This window comes from Podarcis cretensis (genome assembly GCF_951804945.1).
Source record: "Podarcis cretensis genome assembly, chromosome: 13".
Taxonomy (NCBI): Eukaryota; Metazoa; Chordata; class Lepidosauria; order Squamata; family Lacertidae; genus Podarcis; species Podarcis cretensis.
The window spans coordinates 24046884-24068542 of NC_137182.1; the positions used below are offsets into that span (position 1 = coordinate 24046884).

The 21659-nt window shown below is 47.4% G+C and overlaps 1 protein-coding gene across 4 annotated transcripts in view; it reads left to right on the forward strand.

The window, feature by feature from the left end:
* Nucleotides 1–1171: 1171 nt before the first annotated feature.
* The window catches only part of OSBPL7 (oxysterol binding protein like 7), a 35531-nt gene continuing 15043 nt past the window's right edge, over nucleotides 1172–21659 (forward strand). The window contains exons 1-13 of one of the 4 annotated variants that reach the window (XR_013832412.1): nucleotides 1172–1324; nucleotides 10428–10644; nucleotides 10983–11105; nucleotides 11534–11587; nucleotides 11759–11872; nucleotides 13315–13446; nucleotides 14518–14644; nucleotides 15695–15798; nucleotides 16534–16626; nucleotides 17189–17318; nucleotides 18112–18260; nucleotides 20092–20187; nucleotides 21156–21287. Coding sequence is in view for 3 of the 4 variants with exons in the window: in XM_079949426.1 (XP_079805552.1) it covers nucleotides 10546–10644; nucleotides 10983–11105; nucleotides 11534–11587; nucleotides 11759–11872; nucleotides 13315–13446; nucleotides 14518–14644; nucleotides 15695–15798; nucleotides 16534–16626; nucleotides 17189–17318; nucleotides 18112–18260; nucleotides 20092–20187; nucleotides 21156–21287 (1353 nt within the window). In the remaining variant the exon portion in view is untranslated. The other 3 variants (XM_079949426.1, XM_079949428.1, XM_079949427.1) reach the window with 3 other exon arrangements.

Sequence of the window (21659 nt, forward strand, 5' to 3'; positions counted from 1 at the left end):
GAACTGAAGATCATCATTCCATGCACCTGACGACGGGGCCTCGCAATTACAAAAGCATACATTACAACAAATCCATTCTTTAAGGTGCCATTTGCAGCTTCTCTGTACTTGCACTGTTTGCTCCAGATAGGATCTGATCCCCCAAGCCTCTTTCAGAAGCATCGGTAATTATTTAAGTAGGGATTTTCGGATTATATATATGGCCAGGGTTGAAAATGAAAGCAGTTTGCAGAGTATTTAACAGGAATAATTGCACACACGCAATCCAGGAGAAACTGAGGACTTCTGGCGGCAGCGGGAGAATTTTTGCATAAATACAAATATAGAGATTTTAAAAACAACTTGGGGGGGGCACCCCATCCTTGGCAGCTCAGTAGGTACTGAGCATGCTTAGTGAAAGAAGAACATTTAAGGAAGGGGGTGGAACAATCAGTGGAGGATCCTGGAAAAAGGATAATTGGTTCTGACCAGTAAGCTGTTCCGCAGTGGAATGGACTCCCTTGGGAGGTTGTGGACTTCCTTGGAGGTTTTTAAGTAGAGTTTGGATGGCCACCTGTGATGGATGCTTTGGTTGAGATTCCTGCATTAAAGAGGGTTGGACTGGATGTCCTCCAGGGTCCCTTCCAATTCTACAGTTCTGATTCTGTGGTTGGCCCCGTGTTACAAGAGCACTCCCGTTAGGACCTGAGGATAGGCTACTGCATAGCTGTCAACTTTCAGATTTGGAAATAAGGGATCAGCAGCCTCGAAAATAAGGGATCAGCAGCCTCACCTGTCCTGGGGACAGTCTACGGGATATCTAGCAATCCGGGATAGCAGCGGGAAGCAGCGGGAAATGGCGCTGGAATAAGGGAATTTCCCGCAAAAAAAGGGAAGGTTGACAGCTATAGGCTACTGCAACATTTTGTTGCAGCCGACAGAACTTCCTGCCGTCACATCGCTCACTCCGCTTGGCGCGGCTCCGCCCTGATGCTGCTGCAAACAGACCCCCAGTCCTAGTCGGGCAGATTTCCAAAGGAGAACTTCTCCCGTCGAGGGGGCAACCACTCTGCACGGAGGCAGAAGACCAGCCGGCTTCCACCCGGTCCTCCAAGAGGCAGGGCGGCAGAGGCGAGCCAAAGCGCAGCCAAGCTGCAAAAGGTGGATTAACTCAAGAGCACCACCAGCGAGAGGGCTGGCTGCTTGCGACTTAGCTTGCAGCTGCTTCCTGATTCCGGTTTGCAGCAGCAGCGGCAGCAGCAACAAACAGCCGTTGCTGCAGGAATTGGAAAACGGAGAGTCCAGAGAGACGGGAGGCGAAAGCAAGCATCGCCTCTGCGCGCAGGTAGGCGGCTGATCAATAAAACCACCACTCTCTGCCCACCTCCTGCATCCCACTCTTGCCATGGGCAGGGGAGGGGGGCACCTCCTTTGCACTGTGTGTAGTTGGGAGGGCAGGAAGGAGGAGGAAGCAGGGCGGGTTGTTCGGGACTTTGCCCTGTGGACTGGACAGATGGGGAGTGGAAGGAGAGCCTGCTCTTTCTATTTTTGGTAAGGCAAATGTTGCAGCCTGGCGAAGCGGGATTTCCTGGGAGTGAGTGGGGCTAGAGGCTAAAGGCGGGTGGAAGAGTCAGAGAAAGAGAGACGCCGAGGAATTTTGTTTCCACATCTTCAGAGGGGTGGACTGTGGACCTACGGTCGAGAAAGAGGTCAGGAAATTTCCTAGTGGGGAGGGAAATAGGAGTGGGGTTTTTTTTGTTCTGTTTTCATGGACAGAAACAGACTGATGGGAATGTGGTCCAGGGAACGCACTGGGAGGAGGGGTTGTTTTTGTTTTTATTATGTATTTTGCATGGTTTTATCTTGTATTTTATGCTGTGAACCGCCCTGGGAGCTGCGGAGGAAGGGCGGTATGCAGATTTAATAAATAATATTAGTAATAGGCTGGGAACTGTGGGATTTGGAAGGGATGTGATGGTTGCCTGGGGTGTGGGGAAGGTAAAGGCATTTGGGGAAGTGGGGCTTAAGGGACGGGTGACAGATTGGCCCACAGAGAAAGTTTGTCCCCATTTCAAAGACTTGTAGGGAGAAGAAAGGGGGATTTTAGTTTCAGGGAGAGATAAATAGGAGGGATTATATGGATTTTAGCATCTATTATGCCTCAATAGGGACGCAGGTGGCACTGTGGGTTAAAGCCTCAGCACCTAGGACTTGCCGATCGAAAGGTCGGCGGTTCGAATCCCTGCGGCGGGGTGCGCTCCCGCTGCTCGGTCCCAGCGCCTGCCAACCTAGCAGTTCGAAAGCACCTCCGGGTGCAAGTAGATAAATAGGGACCGCTTACCAGCGGGAAGGTAAACGGCGTTTCCGTGTGCGGCTCTGGCTCGCCAGAGCAGCGATGTCACGCTGGCCACGTGACCCGGAAGTGTCTCCGGACAGCGCTGGCCCCTGGCCTCTTAAGTGAGATGGGCACACAACCCCAGAGTCTGTCAAGACTGGCCCGTACGGGCAGGGGTACCTTTACCTTTACCTTTTTATGCCTCAATAAAGAATCCAAAGGCTGGGGAATGTTGTTCTCTGGCCGGGAGAGTCATGGGCATGATTTTTCTCCATGGCGAAGGTATAGGAGTGCTTGAACTTTTGACTTGGGGAAGGGCCCCTGGGGGAACTGAGAGACTGTCAGGGGAAAGTTGGGAGGGTCAGGTGAACTGTGCTCCACAGCATCAGTAGATAGTGGATTATTCCACAGCACAGAGAAAAATGTGAAGGGGAAGTGGGAGGGAAGAATTAATTGGAAAACTAACAGCTTGGTACAAAAGCAAGGGGGGCACAAAAGAAAAAGAAAAAGCCTAGAAATGCAGTCCTGGAAATAAACGTACCCAGAGGTTACTGAAGGGTTGGTTTGTGTGTGTGTATGTATACTATATGTTGATTAATGTACACATTGATGTTCTCACTTGATGATTGCAACACCCAGCAATTGCTTGGGTCCACATTCACGCCACAGGTCTAGTGCAGGGGTCAGCAAACTTTTTCAGCAGGGGGCCAGTTCACTGTCCCTCAGACCTTGTGGGGGGCCGGCCTATATTTTGAAAGGAAAAAAAAGAACAAATTCCTATGCCCCACAAATAACCCAGAGATGCATTTTAAATAAAAGCTCACATTCTACTCATGTAAAAACACCAGGCAGGCCCCACAAATAACCCAGAGATGCATTTTAAATAAAAGGACACATTCTACTCATGTAAAAACACGCTGATTCCCGGACCGCCCGCGGGCCAGATTGAGAAGGCAATTGGATTGTATCTGGCCCCTGGGCCTTAGTTTGCCTACCCATGGTCTAGTGCACTATGACACCACTTTAGGCAGCCATGGCCTTCCCACAAAGAATTCTGGGAGCTGTTGTCCGTTAAGGGTGCTGAGACTCACAGAGCTACAATTCTCGGAGTGGCTTAACAATCAAATTGCTTTCCCCAGGAAACTCTGAGAATTGTAGCTGTGGGAGAATAGGGGTCTCACGACAACTTTCAGCACCCAGAATTATTCGGGGGAAGCCATGACTGTTTAAAGTAGCATCATAGTGCTTTAAATATCTGGTGTGCATGTGGCACAGCATGGGCCTTCGCAGACCAAATTTTTGTATTGCCTCTGACACAACTATTTGTGCTGAAGTAGCTCATTCAACATCAGCAATGAATTAAAGAGCAATCAAATGTTGTGCGAGCCTACTTTCAAGGACCCGATCCTGAATTTATAAATTATTTCCATGGAAAAGCATTGCATTTGGGCAATCGTTGGTTGATCTGAAATTTCTGTCTGTGGGGTATGATCCGTGATGATGCATTCACACATCCGCACACCAGTCATCACTTGATGTTGCAGTCATCAGGTCATGCACATGCACATGTGGAAACCAGCTTTTATTTCCTTGCTGCACTAGTTAGAGTACTCAGATATTCCAGGATGCGTCTCCAACCTTTGGAAGGAGATTCCTTTGGTCCTTCTATTGCTGGAGTTTACGGTTTGATAATTCTTCCAAAGGGATGCGACTTACAACAAAATGTCACTGTGTATTCCCGCCCCCGCCCCTAGTTCGCCAGCCAACAATTCCTTCTAAACAAGACATTCCACTATATCCGCTCCCCTCCCTATTCTGTCCCCTCTCTCCTATCTGCGCATGTGTGTACACACACACAAACCTTCCCTTCTTAATGAACTCTAAGCTTGGTACGCCCAGTTCCTTCAGACTTTCTTCATTTAGGCCCCTTCTCTTCTTCGTAGCTCTTTCTCTTTTCTTGACTCCTTTCCAACGTTGCCAGTGTCACTCCTGAGCAGTGGTACTCAGAACTGAATGTGCTATTATTCTAAATGGAGCCTTGCCAGTTACCAAGTCCAGCAATTCTATTAACTTCCCAAGAACTGAGAACTATGCTTTTGTCGCTACAGCCTAAAAACGTCATTGGGCATTGTTTACAGCGTACCATCAGAAATCGGGGGCGGGTAACAACCAAACTTCCGGTTCCCATTTACAGCTCCAATGTGGTGTTTTAGGGTCAAAGGGGGTGTCAGCCTTGGTGTCTAGAGAAGGAAACTAAGCTGATGAACGGCTGAGGCCTTGAAAACAAAAAGTAATCCTGCTGTGTTTCCTCCATCTCCACCTCTGGCACTGATCGACAGCATAATCTTACTCAGAAGTAAGTTCTATTGAATTCAGTGAGGCTTACTTACAGGTAAGTGGGGTTAGGCTTCCAGCCTTAGGCTGTGTACGCACTATACCAGGGGTGGCCAACTCCCAAGAGACTGCGATCTACTCACAGAGTTAAAAACTGGCAGTGATCTACCCCCTTTTTTGGGTTCAGGTCAAAGTTGTTGAGCTTTTGAGCTTTTTTTAGGAAGCAAGGCCTTTTTTTTGGGTTAAGGCCTTTTGGGGGGGAGGAGCCAAAGTTGTTCAGCTTCTTTGGAGGGAGCCAGTGACCTACCTGTTGGACGTGCCTGCACTATACCCTTAAAGCACATTCAAAGCGCATTTCCCCCCTCAAAGAATTCTGGGTACTGTAGTTTGTAGGGTTGCTGGGACTTGTAACCCTGTGAGGGGTAAACTACAGTGCCCAGAATTCTTTGAGGGAAAGAACATGCTTTAAAGGTGTAGTGTGTTTACGCAGCCTTACTTTGGAACCTTGGGAAACCACTTATTTAGTTATGGAAAAAGTTCATGTTTGTTTTAGTTAAGTCATGTGCAAATCAGCATTTAAGAAGTGTAAAATATTACCCATGGAATTTTAATTGTAGCTATTGTTGCAGCTGCTGCAAATGCCCTCAGTATAAGAGGTGTTGCCACCCCATTATCCTTTATTAATATCCTGGCTTTTTCAGTTCCTCCCTTGGTTTCATTTTGGTGTCACCTGCTTGCTAAAAGCTCTGTAATGTTGTCTAACTGGGCCATTTAAGTGCTGCTCATGACTGACACAGGTGCCCTGCTCTAAAGAACCAGACCTATTGCTGGGAGTTAGATCTGACAGTGGCTGCTGGCTGTACCTATTTATAATACTTTTATGCCTCCTTTCTGGAAACCACCAAGGCAACGTCCAGAAAATCAGAATATGAGAACAACATAGCAAGAAACATGAGAATACAGTACTATTTAAAGATGTGCAACAGAAGCCTAACCATGGCTGCTCTACGTCTATGTCCAATGGGGCTTACTCTCAGGAAAGTAGGGTTAGGATTACAGCCTTGAAAGGCCAAATTTATTACCCTAGAGTCTAAACAAACAAAATAAACAAAAGCCCCAGAGTCAGGAAGCAGGGTTCATCGGTTTATATGAACAAACAGGGCATAGCTACTTTACCCTAACCCTACATCACAGGGAAGTTGTGTAGATAAAATGTAGGGAGGTAATCCACTTTGAGCTTTGGGGAAGAAACAAATAAATAAATGGTCTTTGCACGGGTCTTATAAGACCTTCCTTACGTTCTCTGCGTTCGCGGCATGTCACCCTGCTATATCCAGTTGCAACTCCACACACCTTTTTTTATATGCCGGCCTGTAACAAGAAGCTGCTGTTTATTAAGCCGAAACCTATTTTTAACACCCAAGGCAGGTGATGCGATGTGAGTGGTTGAAACTGACAGATGGCAGGCCGCTTGGAAGCCTTTAAAAGCGGCTGTCCCCTGAATAGGGCTTCCCCAATGCAGGTCCCTGGCACTCTTTACGTAGCCGTTCTGGTTGTTGTTTGTGCAGGTTCCAAAAACCTGAGTCATGTCATATATATAATATATATATGAGAATGAAAAGCATGGACTCAATTGAGTGGGGAGGTCTCCTGTTCCAGTCTGAAATGAGCAAGTCGAAATGAGTGGGAAGAGCCACTACTGTTCTCCTGAGTTGTTCCCCTTCACTTCAACAGGGTGAGCTTCGGCTAGAAACCAGTGGAGAAGGAAACAAAATCCATAATGTGGAGGCCTGTGTCAGGGCTTTCTAAGCTACAAATTCACTTTCCTGGGTGAATTTGCTTCACTCCTTCTGGCTGCTCCGTCATAGCTATGCTGTAGTAAAAGGGGCCGGGGTCCTGCCTTCCCTCAGCATTGGCTAGTGGCCCAACTGTGTCTCTTATCTGAACAGGGATAGCCTAACCTCTGTCGTCTATGCTCTGGTAACCTCAAGGTTAGATTACTGCAATGAGTTTTACGTGGGTCTGCCTCTGAAGACTGTTTGGAAACTTCGGCTGGTGCAGAATTCAGCCGATAGTTTCTCACCGGGGCAAGACGCATATAACACCAATCCTGGCCTGACTGCATGGGCTGCCAATTTGTTTCTGCTGCTTTTGACCTATAAAAACCTTAAATAGCTCAGGATCGCAATGCCTCAAGGAGCGCCTCAGACTCTGTGATCATCATTTGAGGCCCTTCTTCATCCCCCCCCCCCCGCGAGATTTCCGGAGGGTAGCAACACGAGACTGGGCCTTTTCTTTTTTTTCTTTTTTAAACTTTATTCCAAAACTGAAAAAGAATTACAAACATGAAAGAATTACAAACATTTGAGACTGGGCCTTTTCTTGGGTGGCTCCCCGATTCTGGAATGCTCTTCCCGGGGAGACTTTCCTGGCAACCATCATTATATATCTTTAGTGGCTGGGCAAAAACTTGCCTTTCTAACCAGGCCTTTGGGCCTTCACTATCTGTGGCCTTTCAGAAGTAGGTGGGACATTTTTAATGTATTTTCCCTTGCCGCTTGGTTTTCATGTATCTATGTGGGTTTTTCTGATTTTTGTTTGATTGGTTATCATTCGCTTTGGGCTGCATTGGGCAAGATAAAGCGATTAACAAATATAATAAACAATAATAATAATTCAGAGGTCTGTCAAGTATACAGAGAGAGAATGTAAGAATTCAGAGCCCAGGGTCCTTTCCATCAGGGGTGGTAAACCCCAGGTTTTGTGTGTTTGTGTGTGTGTAATGTGGCCCTTCAGGCCTCTTCACCTGGCCCTTGCGATTCTGCCCAGGCCACGCCCCCTTTCCCCAGCCACGCCCCTCCCCAGCCTTCCATTCTCCTTTTGCCTGGCTGGAATGTGTTCATGAGTTCTGAAGGCGCCTCTGGCTTGTTTGAATGGAGCATGGAGAGATTGGATGGAGGTGCGTAGCAACCTCTGACTTTTGCATGTCTGGAATGCATCCAGTTCCCAGAAAGGTAGAAATTAAATCCCTTGTTCCGTTTACATTTGCTCTCCTGTCCTCACCCAACCGCAGGCATGTGCCTTTAGGAGATTGCCCATGAGGGGTGTGGCTCTCAGACCAAAGAACATTTTCCATCCCTGGGTTAGAACCTGAACAGCACACACAGAACACCTTGTCAGCTTTCTCCACTACCTTGGGATAGATTTAATTCTATACCTGTGCCTATGCATGCAATTAGCATATGCAGATATTATGTAAATCAGCGGGGCCCTCTTCAGGTAGTGTTGTGAGGAGCCGCTCTCAGGAAACCTCAGATTTTGTGCTAAGCGAGAGACTCTCTTTTCTTCATGCAAACACAATTACGCAAATCAATTCAACATGTTTGCAAACGGGCTTCGTTTTGCATTGACTCTGCTCAGCGTGTTCAGATCCAGATTGTTGCTGAGAGTGGGGCATTTTTTGTTTTTTCCCCCAGTAGTTGCTAAATTTGGAGGTTTGGGGCGAGGCACAGTATATATAGTGACAGAAGGAGAATGGGAAATGGGTGAGTGGCAACTGTGTTTATGTGGCTGCAGACTGGGGGGCGGGGGGGGGAGAGGAATATGACCGGCTACAAGGGAAGATAACTTTTGGTGGGGGGTTGGAAGGGGAGGGAACTTCTTCCCTAACACCTTGTTTTATTTGGTTATTTATTTGCTTATTAAATTTCTATCCTGACCTTCCTCCCCAAGGAGCCCAGTCTGGCAAATTATAAAATAGCAAAATGCAATGAATATATGCAGGACAGGATTGGTTAAACAAGGTGGGATGTGGAGGGGAGATTGAGAATAATAATAATAGTAATAATAATAATAATAATAATATTTATATCTCGCCCATCTGGCTGGGTTTTCCCAGCCACTCTGGGCAGCTCTCAACAGAATATTAAAAACATGATAAAACACCAAACATTAAAAGCTTCCCTAAACAGAACTGCCTTCAGAAGTCTTCTGAAAGTCAGAAAGTTGTTTATTAAGCCCATTTAATCAGTCAGGTTCACAGCAGTGGTAAGTTTTGAACTGTGAGTTTCCTATCACTTTCCCCTTGCAGCTCATCTCAGTCCAGCAAACACAATCGGTGTATAAAATCTGATTTTTGTAGGCACGGATTTGCTGTTCAGAGTGTAATCAGCTACCCAGATATACACATTTAGGCTCGCCATAGAGATCCTCATTGGCCGGCCCAGGTCACATCCACACCACATATGGCTTCCCGCAAATAATCCTGGGAGCTTTAGTTTTTTAAGCGTGCTCCCAGGATTCTTTGAGGGAAGCCTGTGCTTTAAGTATGCTCTAAACCAAGGCGGGTCCAACGTCTCAGAACAAGTGGGCCACAAGAGTACTTTGACACAGAACCCGGTCCGAGCGAGTGATGTAAGCGGCACACATTTCTTTTTCTTGCAAGTATTTCCCATTGAATTTGGTGGGGCTTGCATCTAGTTAGACTTGCCTAGGAGCAGGCTGCAAAGGGAGAACCCGTTTGCCAAGGGAGGAGAGATGGAAAGTAGGTGTAGGTGAGCAGGTTATCCAAAGCAGCAGCTGCAGCCGCTCTAAGAGTCTTGTGGAACAAGCAGGTGAGATTGATAAAAGGGTTAGCTGCAGAGATGACGTTCTGGAAGCCAGGCTCATCATGGACAGGAGGTGTCATCCAGGCATCCAGCTAATGGGAGGACTGTGGGAAATCAATCACAGCAATGGATTAGAACCTCTCTCCTTTAAAATATATTTTTCCCCCTCTGTCCTTCTCCTTTCCTGAGTGTGTCTTGGTCTAGGGTTTGTTTGCTAAATCCTGCAACTGGGGGAGGAGTAAGACGGAATTTCTGTTTAATTATTGCTTGCTGATGTTTTGAGAGTTAGTTTTATTGCATCCTATTACAGTGGTACCTCGGGTTAAGTATTTAATTCATTCCGGAGGTCTGTTCTTAACGTGAAACTGTTCTTAACCTGAAGACCACTTTAGCTAATGGGGCCTCGCGCTGCCAGAGCACGATTTCTGTTCTTATCCTGAAGCAAAGTTCTTAACCTGAAGCACTATTTCTGGGTTAGAAGAGTCTGTAACCTGAAGCGTATGTAACCTGAGGTACCACTGTATTGAATATTACTTTATTTTATATAAGTCATTTCATTTTAAAGCTATGCTTTATTATGACTTTCTGTATTACAAGATTCTTTGTTGTATATTTTGTTGCTGCAAACCACCGTGTGTATAGTACAGTGGTATCTCGGGTTACAGACGCTTCTGGTTACAACCTCTGCTAACGCAGAAATAGTACCTTGGGTTAAGAACTTTGCTTCAGGATGAGAACAGAAATTGTGCGGTGGCGGCGGGAGGCCCCATTAGCTAAAGTGGTTAAGCACAGTTTCAGGTTAAGAACGGACCTCCAGAACGAATTAAGTTCTTAACCTGAGGTACCACTCTAATAGAGAAAGGCAGTATACAAATTAAAAGTGAAATGAAATGAAGGGGAGAAAGTTTACATTTTGCAGCCAATCAAATATAGAAATACAGAAATGAAAGAACATCCAAACTCATGTTTTATTTCCCAAGACGAAAGAACGAGCAGTTGTTTGGAAATGTAATCATTTGTTGTCTTCCTTTCATCCAAGATGATGGTTGTTTTGTTGGTCTTCCTCGCTTTTTAAAAGTGTTCCTCTGTGGAAATCCCCAATTCTCTCTGCTTTTCCTTGTGCTGAACTGTAATAAGGACGTTGAGTCTTGTTTTTTGGTCTCTCTTCTCAGCTGCCCTTCTGAATGTGATGCTCAGGAAAGGAGGGCAAGGTTCTGACCGAGAGCGGCATCTCTGACCCTTCCTTGGCATCCAGAGAGGGCATTGTCCAAAGAGACGGACTGCGCAGGAATGGGTAGCCATGAGAAGGACCCATCTTCTCCCAAGAGGGCTCCACCCCCCTCTCGCTCCAACAGCACTGTGTCTTCCAAGCACAGCATTGCTCGACAGGTGAGATGTCTCCCCTCTGACCAAGAGTGGGTAGCCTGTGGCCCTCCAGATGTTGTTGATCTCCCAACACCCATTGTCCCTGTCCATTGGCCATACTGGCTGGGCTGGTGGAAGCTGCCAGCCAATCCTGGAGGAACCACATAAATAATCTACACGCATTCCAGAGGTTGGTGGGAGGGGTTTTCAGGTCAGAGGGTGTGGCCTAAAGGTTAACCAATGGGTATGTCCTTTAATCAAAGCCTTTGGACTGCAGTGTAAAACTTCAACCAGTTTTCCCTCTGGGAGAACACCCTATCCCTTCTGTCTAATGTTGTTGTTTTTTTAAAAAAATATTCTAGGGTTCCGAAAGCTGGGAGGTGGTGGATGAGCTGCGGATCCAGAGCGGGGTCATTCAGGAGCCAGAGAGGCAGGAGGGCTACCTGTTGAAGAAGCGAAAATGGCCCCTGAAGGGCTGGCACAAGGTGAGAGATTTGAGGGCCCCGTGGGTGTTGGGAATTGCTGGTCGTGGGTGTGGTTGGTACTCCTGTTCTAGTGTGATTCCAGACTTCCTGTCGTTCTAAACTATGGTCCCTTCCAGGCCTTTGAAATGTAGGTTCAATCAACCTGGGACCAGAGTGGATCCCTTGCAGCATCCAGAGCTGTAGGAAAACAAATGTGTCAAACTAACTCATCCCACATTCACAATAACTCACGCGAACCCGTAAGATTCATTCCTATGTAGGCCACATCTTCTGCTCAATCTCTTGTTCCTCTCACGGTTCTCTGGACTGGGACAAAAGGGTATATATGTGAAAAGAGTGAATATTTTTGTTGTGCCTCCGGTATTTTTTAACCACACGGTTATTTGTGACTTCTTCCTTTTCTTTCTCCCCTTCTGTCTTTCTCAAAGCGCTATTTTGTTTTGGAAGATGGGATTTTGAAATATGCCACCACACGCCAAGATGTGAGTACAGGGTAGGGAGCCTGGGATGCCTGGGTTTTGATGAGGTGGGGACTCACGGGAATCTAAGAGCAGAAGTGGCCAAAGGGGGACGTCAGAGATCAATGAGATTCGTAGGGCAGAGCTCAAAGGGCTGGGTCAGTATTCATTTCACCATTTCACCCTCCCTCCCAGGTCTTGAAGGGGAAGCTTCACGGCTCTGTTGATGTCCGCCTGTCTGTCATGTCGGTCAACAAGAAGGCGCAGCGCGTAGATCTGGACACAGAAGAGAACATATATCATCTCAAGGTAAGGCGTGCGAAAGAGGAACCTCATTCAGGTTGCGGGGTTGTGGTTGTGGTAACAGGACAGAAAAGCATAAGGAACTGAAATGGAAAAAAGGTGCAAGATTTATACGGTCTGAAGAGAAACCAGATGGAAAACTGGAAAAGGAAGATTGGGTGAGTGAATGGGAAAGGTCAAATGCCAACCCATCATTTAGCCTTGAAGAAGTTGTTGGGCCTTGATTTTCCCAATCCAGGAAATGGGAGCGTTAGCCTGAGGATGCGAAAGCTGAAAGTCCTGATCTGGCAAATGACACCTAAAAGGAAGTTTCAGTTTGCTTGCCTCTTGTTCTGGATGAACAAAGGTTTACTGGGAAACAAGATAACAGTACGCGGCACAGTAATGTGTACAGTGGTACCTTGGAAGTCGAACGGAATCCGTTCCGGAAGTCCGTTTGACTTCCAAAACGTTCAGAAACCAAGGTGCAGCTTCCGATTGGCTGCAGGAAACTCCTGCAGCCAATCGGAAGCCACGGAAGCCGCATCAGATGTTTGGGTTCCAAAGAAGGTTCGCAAACCGGAACACTCTCTTCTGGGTTTGCAGTGTTTGGGAGCCAAAATGTTTGACTCGCAAGGCATTCGATAGGCACTGTGTATCAGCTAGGGTTGGAAAGCTCTGCATGAATGTAACTACCTTTGTGATTCTCTGGGTCAGGGTATCATGTAAAAAAGAGATGGCTTGTCCTATTGGTTTGGCTTGCATTGTTGCTCTGGGTTCAAATCCAAGCTAATGCATGAACACCAGGGCCCATAACCAGGAGGATTCTGTTTGCATGTAGAGTGTGGGAAAAGGTTTCTCCCCAGCTGTAGCAAATCAAGCTAGGTAGACATCCATTGCCATTCACTGGATTTAGCTTTCAGTGCACGTTTTCCTAGCAGTTCCTAAAACATGCAGGAAAGCTGAACATGGTATATATCAGTGGTATCGTCAGATCTGTTTGCTACAAGCTTGGAGCCCTCGCCTGCGGACTTTCACGATGCTTTGATTGTGAACCGGATTGTTTTGTGGATTCTGTAGTCTGAGTGGAACAATGCTGACAAGGTCTTTGTCTGCGTTTGCCTTTAAAAAGAAAAAAAGGGGGGAAGCTTTAATTATTACGCTACATAATTCTTTGTTATGTTGAAAAATTTTTATGTATTTAAAAACCTAATAAAAAGATCTGAAAAGAAATCTAGGCAGCTTTAATTTGTAGGAGAACAAGCATCTTGCTCTCCTCAATAATGAAAACTGAGATATTTTGAATCCGATGGCTGCAAATCTCCACGGTTTAGGTTGAGGATCAGCTGCGCTCAGGACCCTATCAGCTCTTGGGTTCAGATTTCAGACATCAGTGTAAACCTCTACTTGGACAGGTATCTTAATTCCCACCGCCCACCTTTGTGCTCCTAACGGTTCATTCCTTCTAGATTAAATCCCAGGAACTCTTCAATAACTGGGTGGCCAAGCTCTGCTCACACCGCCAAGTGCAGAAGTTGGATGCCTCCCAAAGGCAGTATCTGACAAGTAGCCATGGTGGAAGAGCCTCGCATCCTACACAGGTGAGCTGGTGGGAAGGGTGGGGGGAAAGAACTTTTTGTGTTGCGCAAGATGGATGGGAAGGGACATGCACATGGAATGATGGTGGGGTGAATCGACAGAGGACTCCAGTATCTCTCCTTGGTTCTTTCCCCTTAGTCATATGCAGGAAGAAGAGACTTGGGGCCCGGACTCCAGATGCCTTCTTTATTACACATTCATGACAGTTTGTGCACATGATGGCATCAGCGGGTTACACGTAGATCCTGCTTTCAATGCTGTTTGTACCTGCAACAGTTTTGGGGCAGGCACACCACTTCATTTCCAATCGGTGCACGTCTCGTAACTTCCTGATGAAATCCTGTCATTTTTCAAATGAAAGGAATGTTATAGCAGTCTTTTTTTGTGCCACTTTTGTTGTGCTACAGCGCAAGAGCTGCCCACTGGAGGGCAATAATGCTGTATCATTCTGGAAGGATGCACTATTTTTGCATCAGTGGCATGTTGCTGAATAGACCTGCCAAAAAAAACCCCCAAAGCAGTCTGGAGGGGCCCTTACATAGCTCTGGCAAGAAAGAGTTGCTATATAGGCCAAAGTTAAGCTTTGGTGGTTCCCGTCGAAATGTTAAGTACATCTTGCAAATACATTGTGTCAGCTGCGTGTATAACTGAATTTGTACATCTCCAGATGTTGTACATCTCCAGCTTCCAATCCTAGCTAGCCATACTGGTTGAGGCATATAGGAGTTGAGAGTCCAATAACATCTCAAAGGTTATAGGTTCCCTACCCCTAGGATGACCACTATACTAAAGAGCTGCGAGTTCTCCAACACCACTTTATGTGGCTTTGTAAAAGAGTTTAAAGTATTGGCACTTAGCTGGTTTCACCTCTTGATTCATAGAGAAAAGGGGTGTTGAAATCCTAAAATGACTTTGCCTCTGCTGTTCAGCTTTGTGCCCGGGTCCCAGGGAGAGCTTCCTGGTGAACAAGAGGCTAAAAGCTCACAGCTGTGGCCTGCAAAATGGACACTCCTCCCACAATCCTTTGCTCCTAGCTTCCGTTCGGCCCACATCTTCTTGCCTCCTTCCTGCAGGCCTGCAGCTCACGGCACCGCATTCTGATGTCCGAGAGTGCCCCTGCCTTGTCTTCCCTGGCCGGCCCCCGAGACAAGGTGAATTCTTGGCTGAGCGACAGCAAAGGCCTGGACAGGTGCTCAGCAGGTGAGATGGGATCTTCTTACCGCTTTCCCAGAACAAATGCCCTTCCGCCTTCCACCATTCCCAGCTCCCTCTCCTCTGCTCTTCTAAGCCAGCACTCTTTCTGAAGCACCGTCAAGCTTCTTGACGTCTGCATGTGCTGCTGCTGGGAAACCCTTTCCTATTCCATTGATCTCTCTCTCCTTCTAGCACCTTTCCAGTATGAAGGCTTTTCCGTGGTGAGGGTCAGCAGATCAGAAGTGGGCTAAGTAGTTGGAGGGGGGCGGGAATCAGTGGCCGTTATAAGCCAGAATGAAGGGGCAGCCTGTGGGTCAGAGAGTCTGTGCATGCTGTAGTTCTTTGTGGGAATTTGGCTTCCAAACTATGCTCAGAGTGCAAGCCACCCACCCAATGTCTCCACAGCAGGGGTCAGCAAACTTTTTTGGGAGGGGGCCGGTTCACTGTCACCCAGACCTTGTGGTAGGCCAGACTGCGCGCATGCACGCACACACACACACACGGCGGAGGGGGCTTCTCTCTCCCCCCCCAGTCCCTCCCCACCCCCTGCCTACCTAGAGTGCTGCCGGCGCAAGGGTGGGCTGGCTCCGGAGAGGTGCTGCCCAAAATGGCGCACAGCGAGCTCAGTCCAGCCCCCTTCCTCCTCTACGCAGGGCGGGGAGAAGCCAGGAGGAGGGAGGGAGGAGGCGCCGTGGTGTGTGAGAAGAAGAGGGGAAATGGCGCCCCCCAAAAATGGCGGTGCAGAAAAAAAATTAACGAACAGAATCCACACGATTCACGGACCGTCCGCGGGTCGGATCCTGAGGGCAATTGGATCAGATCCGGCCCACAGACCGTAGTTTGCCGACCCCCGCTCTACAGTGCTGCCATGATATAGTACGCACTTTCTTCCAAATGCGTCCCGATCAAAGAGCCAATGTACTCAACAGACAGGAAGTCCCGCCTCCTGACTCCCTGGCCTGTTTCTGCCATGTTAAATCTGCAGACATCGCCCATGCGTGCTCTTTCCGAGTGCAAAATTTTCACACGCGTAACGTTTGGTTTCTTTTTCCTCAGAGCTCTCCGAATGCCAGGGAAAACTTCAAGAGCTCAACCGGATGCTGCAGAGTTTGGAGACCCTGCACCGCATTCCATCTGCTCCCCTCATCTCCAATAGTCAGGTATGTAGAGCGGCGATGGCAACAGATCATCCTCACCTGGGGCCCTTCTTTGTGTGCCTCCTCCACGAGAGGTCCAGAGGGTGGCAGCATGAGAACGGGCCTTTTCTGCAGTGGCCCCCCACTTGTGGAATGCTCCCCCCCAGGGAAGCTCTCCTGGCGCCTTCATTACATATCTTTAGGCGCCAGGCAAAGCATTCCACTTCTCCCAGGCCTTCGGCTATTTCAACAATCTGTGGCCTTTTAAACTGTGTGCGTTTTTTAATTGCTTTTGTTTGTTACCATATTATGCATTTTTGTGTTTTTATATTGTAAGCCGTCCTGTGGAATAATAGAATTGTAGATTCTGTTATTTGGGTTGTTGGGTTGTTGTTTTTGTTTTGATTATTTATTTTGTGGTTTTATATTTTGATTTTCTTCTGTGAACTGCCCTGAGTCCTCCGGGTATAGGGCAGAATAATAATAATAATAATAATAATAATAATAATAATAATAATAATAATAGATTTGTAAGGGATCCCAAAGGTCATCTAGCCCAACCCCCTACGGTGCAGTTGCCACTGGCTCTGGAGTTGCTTTCTTGCCATTTCAGTCATGTACCAACCATGGGCATTGAACGGATTTGCATGGTTATGTACCCACTCTTACAAATTGAGGAATTCCTGCCTTGAGTTCTCTGACTCTGAATAAACGTTCGATGGCAGCTGTGGCAGGAGACTCTTGCTTGATTTTTTACAGACCTCAGCGGGCACAGAGAGACCCAGGAAAGGGAAGAGATCCACTCGCATCTGGTGCACTCAGAGTTTTGCAAAAGACGACACGATAGGCAGGGTGAGCTGGCTTGGAACTGGCGGTATCTGTTCCGATATGGCAGTGATGGCCAAACTTGGTCCTCCAGCTGTTTTGGGACTACAATTCCCATCATCCCTGACCGCTGGCCCTGTTAGCTAGGGATAATGGGATTTGTAGTCCTAAAAACAGCTGGAGGGCCAAGTTTGGCCATCACTGTGATATGGGTTGTGTGAGAGGGTGTGTGTCTAGCTTAGAAAGTGGAGGGTGGCATTTTGCATTGTCTTGCTGTTATTGAGAGAGCAATTCTTTTATGGGACAGAGGAGAAAGGCCTTTTAAGCAGTGCTTTTTTCTAAAAAAAAATGTTTAGGGGTACTCTAATTTTGACTCAAGAAAATAACCATTTTAAAGTTTAAATCGGGGGAAATAAATACAGTAAATGGACAAAAGTACAAAGATTTACAAAATGTTTGGGGTATGCATACCCCTGCATCCCCGCAGAAGAAAAAGCACTGCTTTTAAGTAATATGGAAGGGGAGAGAGGGTGTGATTGGGGAAATGTTGTACTGGGTATCTAAACCAGAAGTGTTTTGTCGCCTGCAGGTGGGGCGCCTGCATGGCTCTGTGCCCAACCTTTCGAGATATTTGGAATCCTGTCAGAACCAAGCCATCTTTAGCGTCCCTCCGGAATACAGCCAGCTGCAGAGAAGTTTCTGGATTTTAGCTCAGAAAGGTCAGCTTGTGGCAGGTGTTGGCTATTGTTGTTCGCAACGCTCAGGAATGATAGTCCTACTTTACCTATATTTGTTATTTTTGTTGTGGGTGGAGAGGGATGTGCTGATTTCGAAGGTTGACAGAGAGCAGGAGCATGAGAGAGATTGGAAGGGAAAATTGCTTTATGGGCTTGTTCCTTTTTTGGGGGGGGGGGTTAATTCCCGCCATTTCCACAACCTATTCTTTGCTGCGATAAATCATAGTGTTGTGACTGAAGCAACCCAGATTCTGTACAAAGGAAAGCCGGATTTTGTGTCCTGCATAAATCGCAGGAAGTTCTTGTTTTATGTAACTAGTTCAGCTTCTGCAGAACAAGGGGAGTGTATCTATGGGCTACTTTTAAAATGAGGCGGCATTTTAAATTGCATTTTAACCTGTATTTTAAATTTGTTTTGTTTTTTTCCTATTATGTTTTTACTGTAATTTTACTGGTGCTAGCCACCCTGAGCCCAACTCTGGTCGGGGAGGGCGGAGTATAAGTAAAATTTATTATTATTATATATACACACACACACACGCGCGCCTTGTTTGCCAATTCTGCTCACACACTTCGCTCCACTTCTTGAGTTTTCATTGGGTGTTACGTACATTTGTTTTCAAATTGGTCAAGGTGGCCTTAAGGGCTAGAAACTTGAGCTCCTCCCTTTAAAAACAAAAGTTGATCATTCCAAGGATTCCGGAGTCCTCGCCGAATGCCCGGTTCCTTATGAATGATGGGATCTGCTTTGAAATGTGCTTTCCTCCTTTGCCAGTTCATGGCTCCCTCAGCAGTGTGCTGGCCGTACTGACGGCGGAGCGAGACCGTCTCCAAGAACTGCAGCGGACGCTCAATCTGCAACGCTCCACTATGTCTTCCGCCCAGGGTGGTCGTGGGGGTGGCATCGGCATGGCAGCAGCCGGGGTAAGGCTCCTCCCACTGTCCTCTGGCACGCTCACCAATTGCTGGTTTTAAAACTTTGCTGGTATAGAATTATTACTACTTTTTTAAAAAAAGTTAGATGCTTATACCAAAAAAACAACAACCCAACATATGCAGAATACTGCAGCATTGGCACAGAATAGCTCGATCAGTGTACAGTACCGTATTTTTTGCTCCATAAGATGCACTTTTTCCCTCCTAAAAAGTAAAGGGAAATGTGTGTGCATCTTATGGAGCGAATGCAGGCAGGAGGCAGGCGGGAAAAGCCCGCAAGAGCTGCACACACACTCCGCACGGCTCTTGCGGGCTTTTCTACGAGGTGGGAGAAGGGCAGCCTGTCATTGAGGGGCTGTCCTCCCACCTCATAGAAAAGCCCCCAAGAGCCGTGCTCCCTTTCACAAGCTGCGTGGAGTGTGTGTGTGGCTCTTGCGGGCTTTTCTCCCTCCTGGGGAAAAGCCTGCAAGTGCCACACATACGCTCCACGCAGCTCGTGAAAGGGAGCGCTGAGTAGAGCCTGGGATGCATACAGGATCTGCTCAGCACTCCCTTTAAAAATACCGTATTTTTTGCCCCATAGGGCGCACTGGCCCATAGGACGCACCTAGTTTTTTTGGGGGGAAATAAAGGGGAAAAAATTATTTCCCCCCCAGGCGCGGGGCTGGGGCGGGGGATGCCCGAGCTTCCCCTGACCCCAGCCCCCAGAACAGGCTGCTATCCACAAGCCTTGGGAGCCCGATGGAAACTCCCGCAGAGCTCCCAAGGCTTGCGGATAGCTTCCTGAAGCCTGGAGAGCGAGAGGGGTCGGTGCGCACCGACCCCTCTCGCTCTCCAGGCTTCAGCCTGCATTCGCCCCATAGGACGCACACACATTTCCCCTTCATTTTTGGAGGGGGGAAAGTGTGTCCTATAGGGCAAAAAATACGGTATTATTTTTTTTTTGCACTCCCCCTCGAAACTAGGTGCATCTTATGGTCAGGTGCGTCTTATGGAGCAAAAAATATGGAATATATAAAGTCAAGAGCATGAACTTAATTTCAGGCAGGTAAAGGGAGTCTGACTCTGCCTCCACTTCTTCAGGTGGCTTTGGGCACACACACCCCAGCCCTTCTGAGGGAATGCAAACCTTGACCAAAAGAAGTTTTCCATCTTTGATTTAAGTATATGCCCAAGTCATAGAGAATATGGGGCTCCACAGATGTCTCTTTTTAGTTGTGCATTCACGATGGATTTGGGCTCACAATGGTGTTGGGGCAGGTATAAGCGGTCCCGTTTTCAATGCGAACATTTTGGGGCAGGCATACTGCTTTTGTTTCCAATCTGTGCATGCTGAAGCCCTGTCAAATAGTGCACCACAAACATGCCACTTAATTTATTTAATTTTTGCCTTACTTTTGTTGCGCTATATTGCAAGAGTGCCCTTCCAAATGACAGTGATGTGATAAAATTCGCAGCCCCCAAATGCGTCAGTGGAGCCTGTATAAGCCCCACCCCTGTTCTGCCTTCTTCCAGGTCCAAAAAGACCCACACATTGGTGATTGCACGTCAGTAGAACACACCTAAAATGGTCGCCACCTGTAGATAATAGATATTACTATTATTGCATCAATGACATGTTGAAGGATACTCCCACAAAAACAAACAAACCCCAGTCTGGAGGGGTTCCGTATCTTTCTGGTGGTTTCAAGCGCTGGTACCTCACGTTTGAGAAATTTAAGCATTGCCTGGTCTATGATGCTCTACATGGCAATTTCTTTATCTACATTCCGCGGCCCTCTCTAAATTCCTCCTTTCCCCCCTCCTGGCTTCTCTGCAGACACTGGACAATATGGAATGTATACGCCGTTTCCATTCTCTCTCCATCTCCTCGGACACAACCCTGGACTCCTTTGCCTCATTTAACCCTGATGAGGTAAGCTGTCCTTTTTTTTACAGCGGAGAAAACATGTGCCGCTACATGCTAGCTGGGGCTGATAGGAGTCTTAGTCCAAAACAACTGGAGGGCACCAGGTTGGCAAAGGCTGCTGCGGGCTCTTAACCTGATCAGAGAGTATTGCAGAGATCTCCAGGCAAACCCAGAGATGAACTGAGCAGCCATATTCCATCCTGTTTTGAGTTTCACTGGTGATTGGTCATAGATCTGTTCCGTTGTGTTGCGTGTAACTTTTCGGAAAGAAAAAAAAGCCTGCATTTAAGCTATGCAATTTATGTGCGGATGAGCCTTTGGAGTCCAATTTGGAAGCAAGTTCAGGAGTGATGGATTGGGCTGATCCACTGCAAAATAAACAGACCAGACAAACTCCTGAGTCCCTAAGGCAGGCTGATCCCTTCCAAACCTCTAAAAGCGGTTACTTTTATTACTTAATTACTTACACAGGTTGTGACTCTGGCCATTAGGCTGGATGTTAGATTTTTAAAAAGGACTATAGAGAGATTCATGGGAGGTGAGGGAGGTGAGGTTCATCCACAACTATTGGCTGTGATACTTTCAGGTTAAGGGATGTGGGTGGCGCTGTGGTCTAAACCACTGAGCCTCTTGGGCTTGCCGATCAGAAGGTCGGCGGTTCGAATCCCACAGCGCAGTGAGCTCCTGTTGCTCTGTCCCAGCTCCTGCCAACCTAGCAGTTCGAAAGCACACCAGTGCAAGGAGATAAATAGGTATTGCTGCAGCGGGAAGGTAAACGTTTCCGTGCGCTCTTATTTCCGTCATGGTGTCCTGTTGTGCCAGAAGCAGCTTAGTCATGCTGGCCACACAACCTGGAAAGCTGTCTGTGGACAAAGCCGGCTCCGTTGGCCTAAAAGCTAGATGAGCGATGTAACCCCATAGTTGCCTTTGACTGGATCTCTTGGCAACATTTTTTTTCTTTCTCTGCCCTCTAGCCGGATGCCCTGTTGGTTAAAGGTCAGGAGCAGCAGCTCTCCAATCGCAGCATCGTGTCTCTCTCCGACTCGCACACGGAGTTCTTCGATGCCTGCGAGGTTTTCCTGTCGGCCAGCTCATCTGAGAACGAGGTTGGTGGATATAGCCATTTGTGGGGGGGAGTCTTTAAAACAGGAATCTGTGGCCCACTAGTTGTTCCCGGGCTGCAGCTTCCATCATCTGGAGGTACACGGGTTCCCCATATAAATAAACAAAATGATTGTGGTAATTGAGAGCAAATGGTCAAAACCCATCATTTATGGCGACACACATCAACAGGTGAAATTATAGCTGATCCCAGCACAATCTTCCCTGCTGCAGATTAATTGCAAGGTGTTCTTACAGGCCGTTAGGAGAGAGTGGTTGTTTCAGTAGAAAACCCACCCTTTAGCACTCAATCAGAGCAAACGTCGGTTCAGTGTTTCCGCAGATGGACGTTTGCTCTGGTTGAGCGCTAAAGAGCG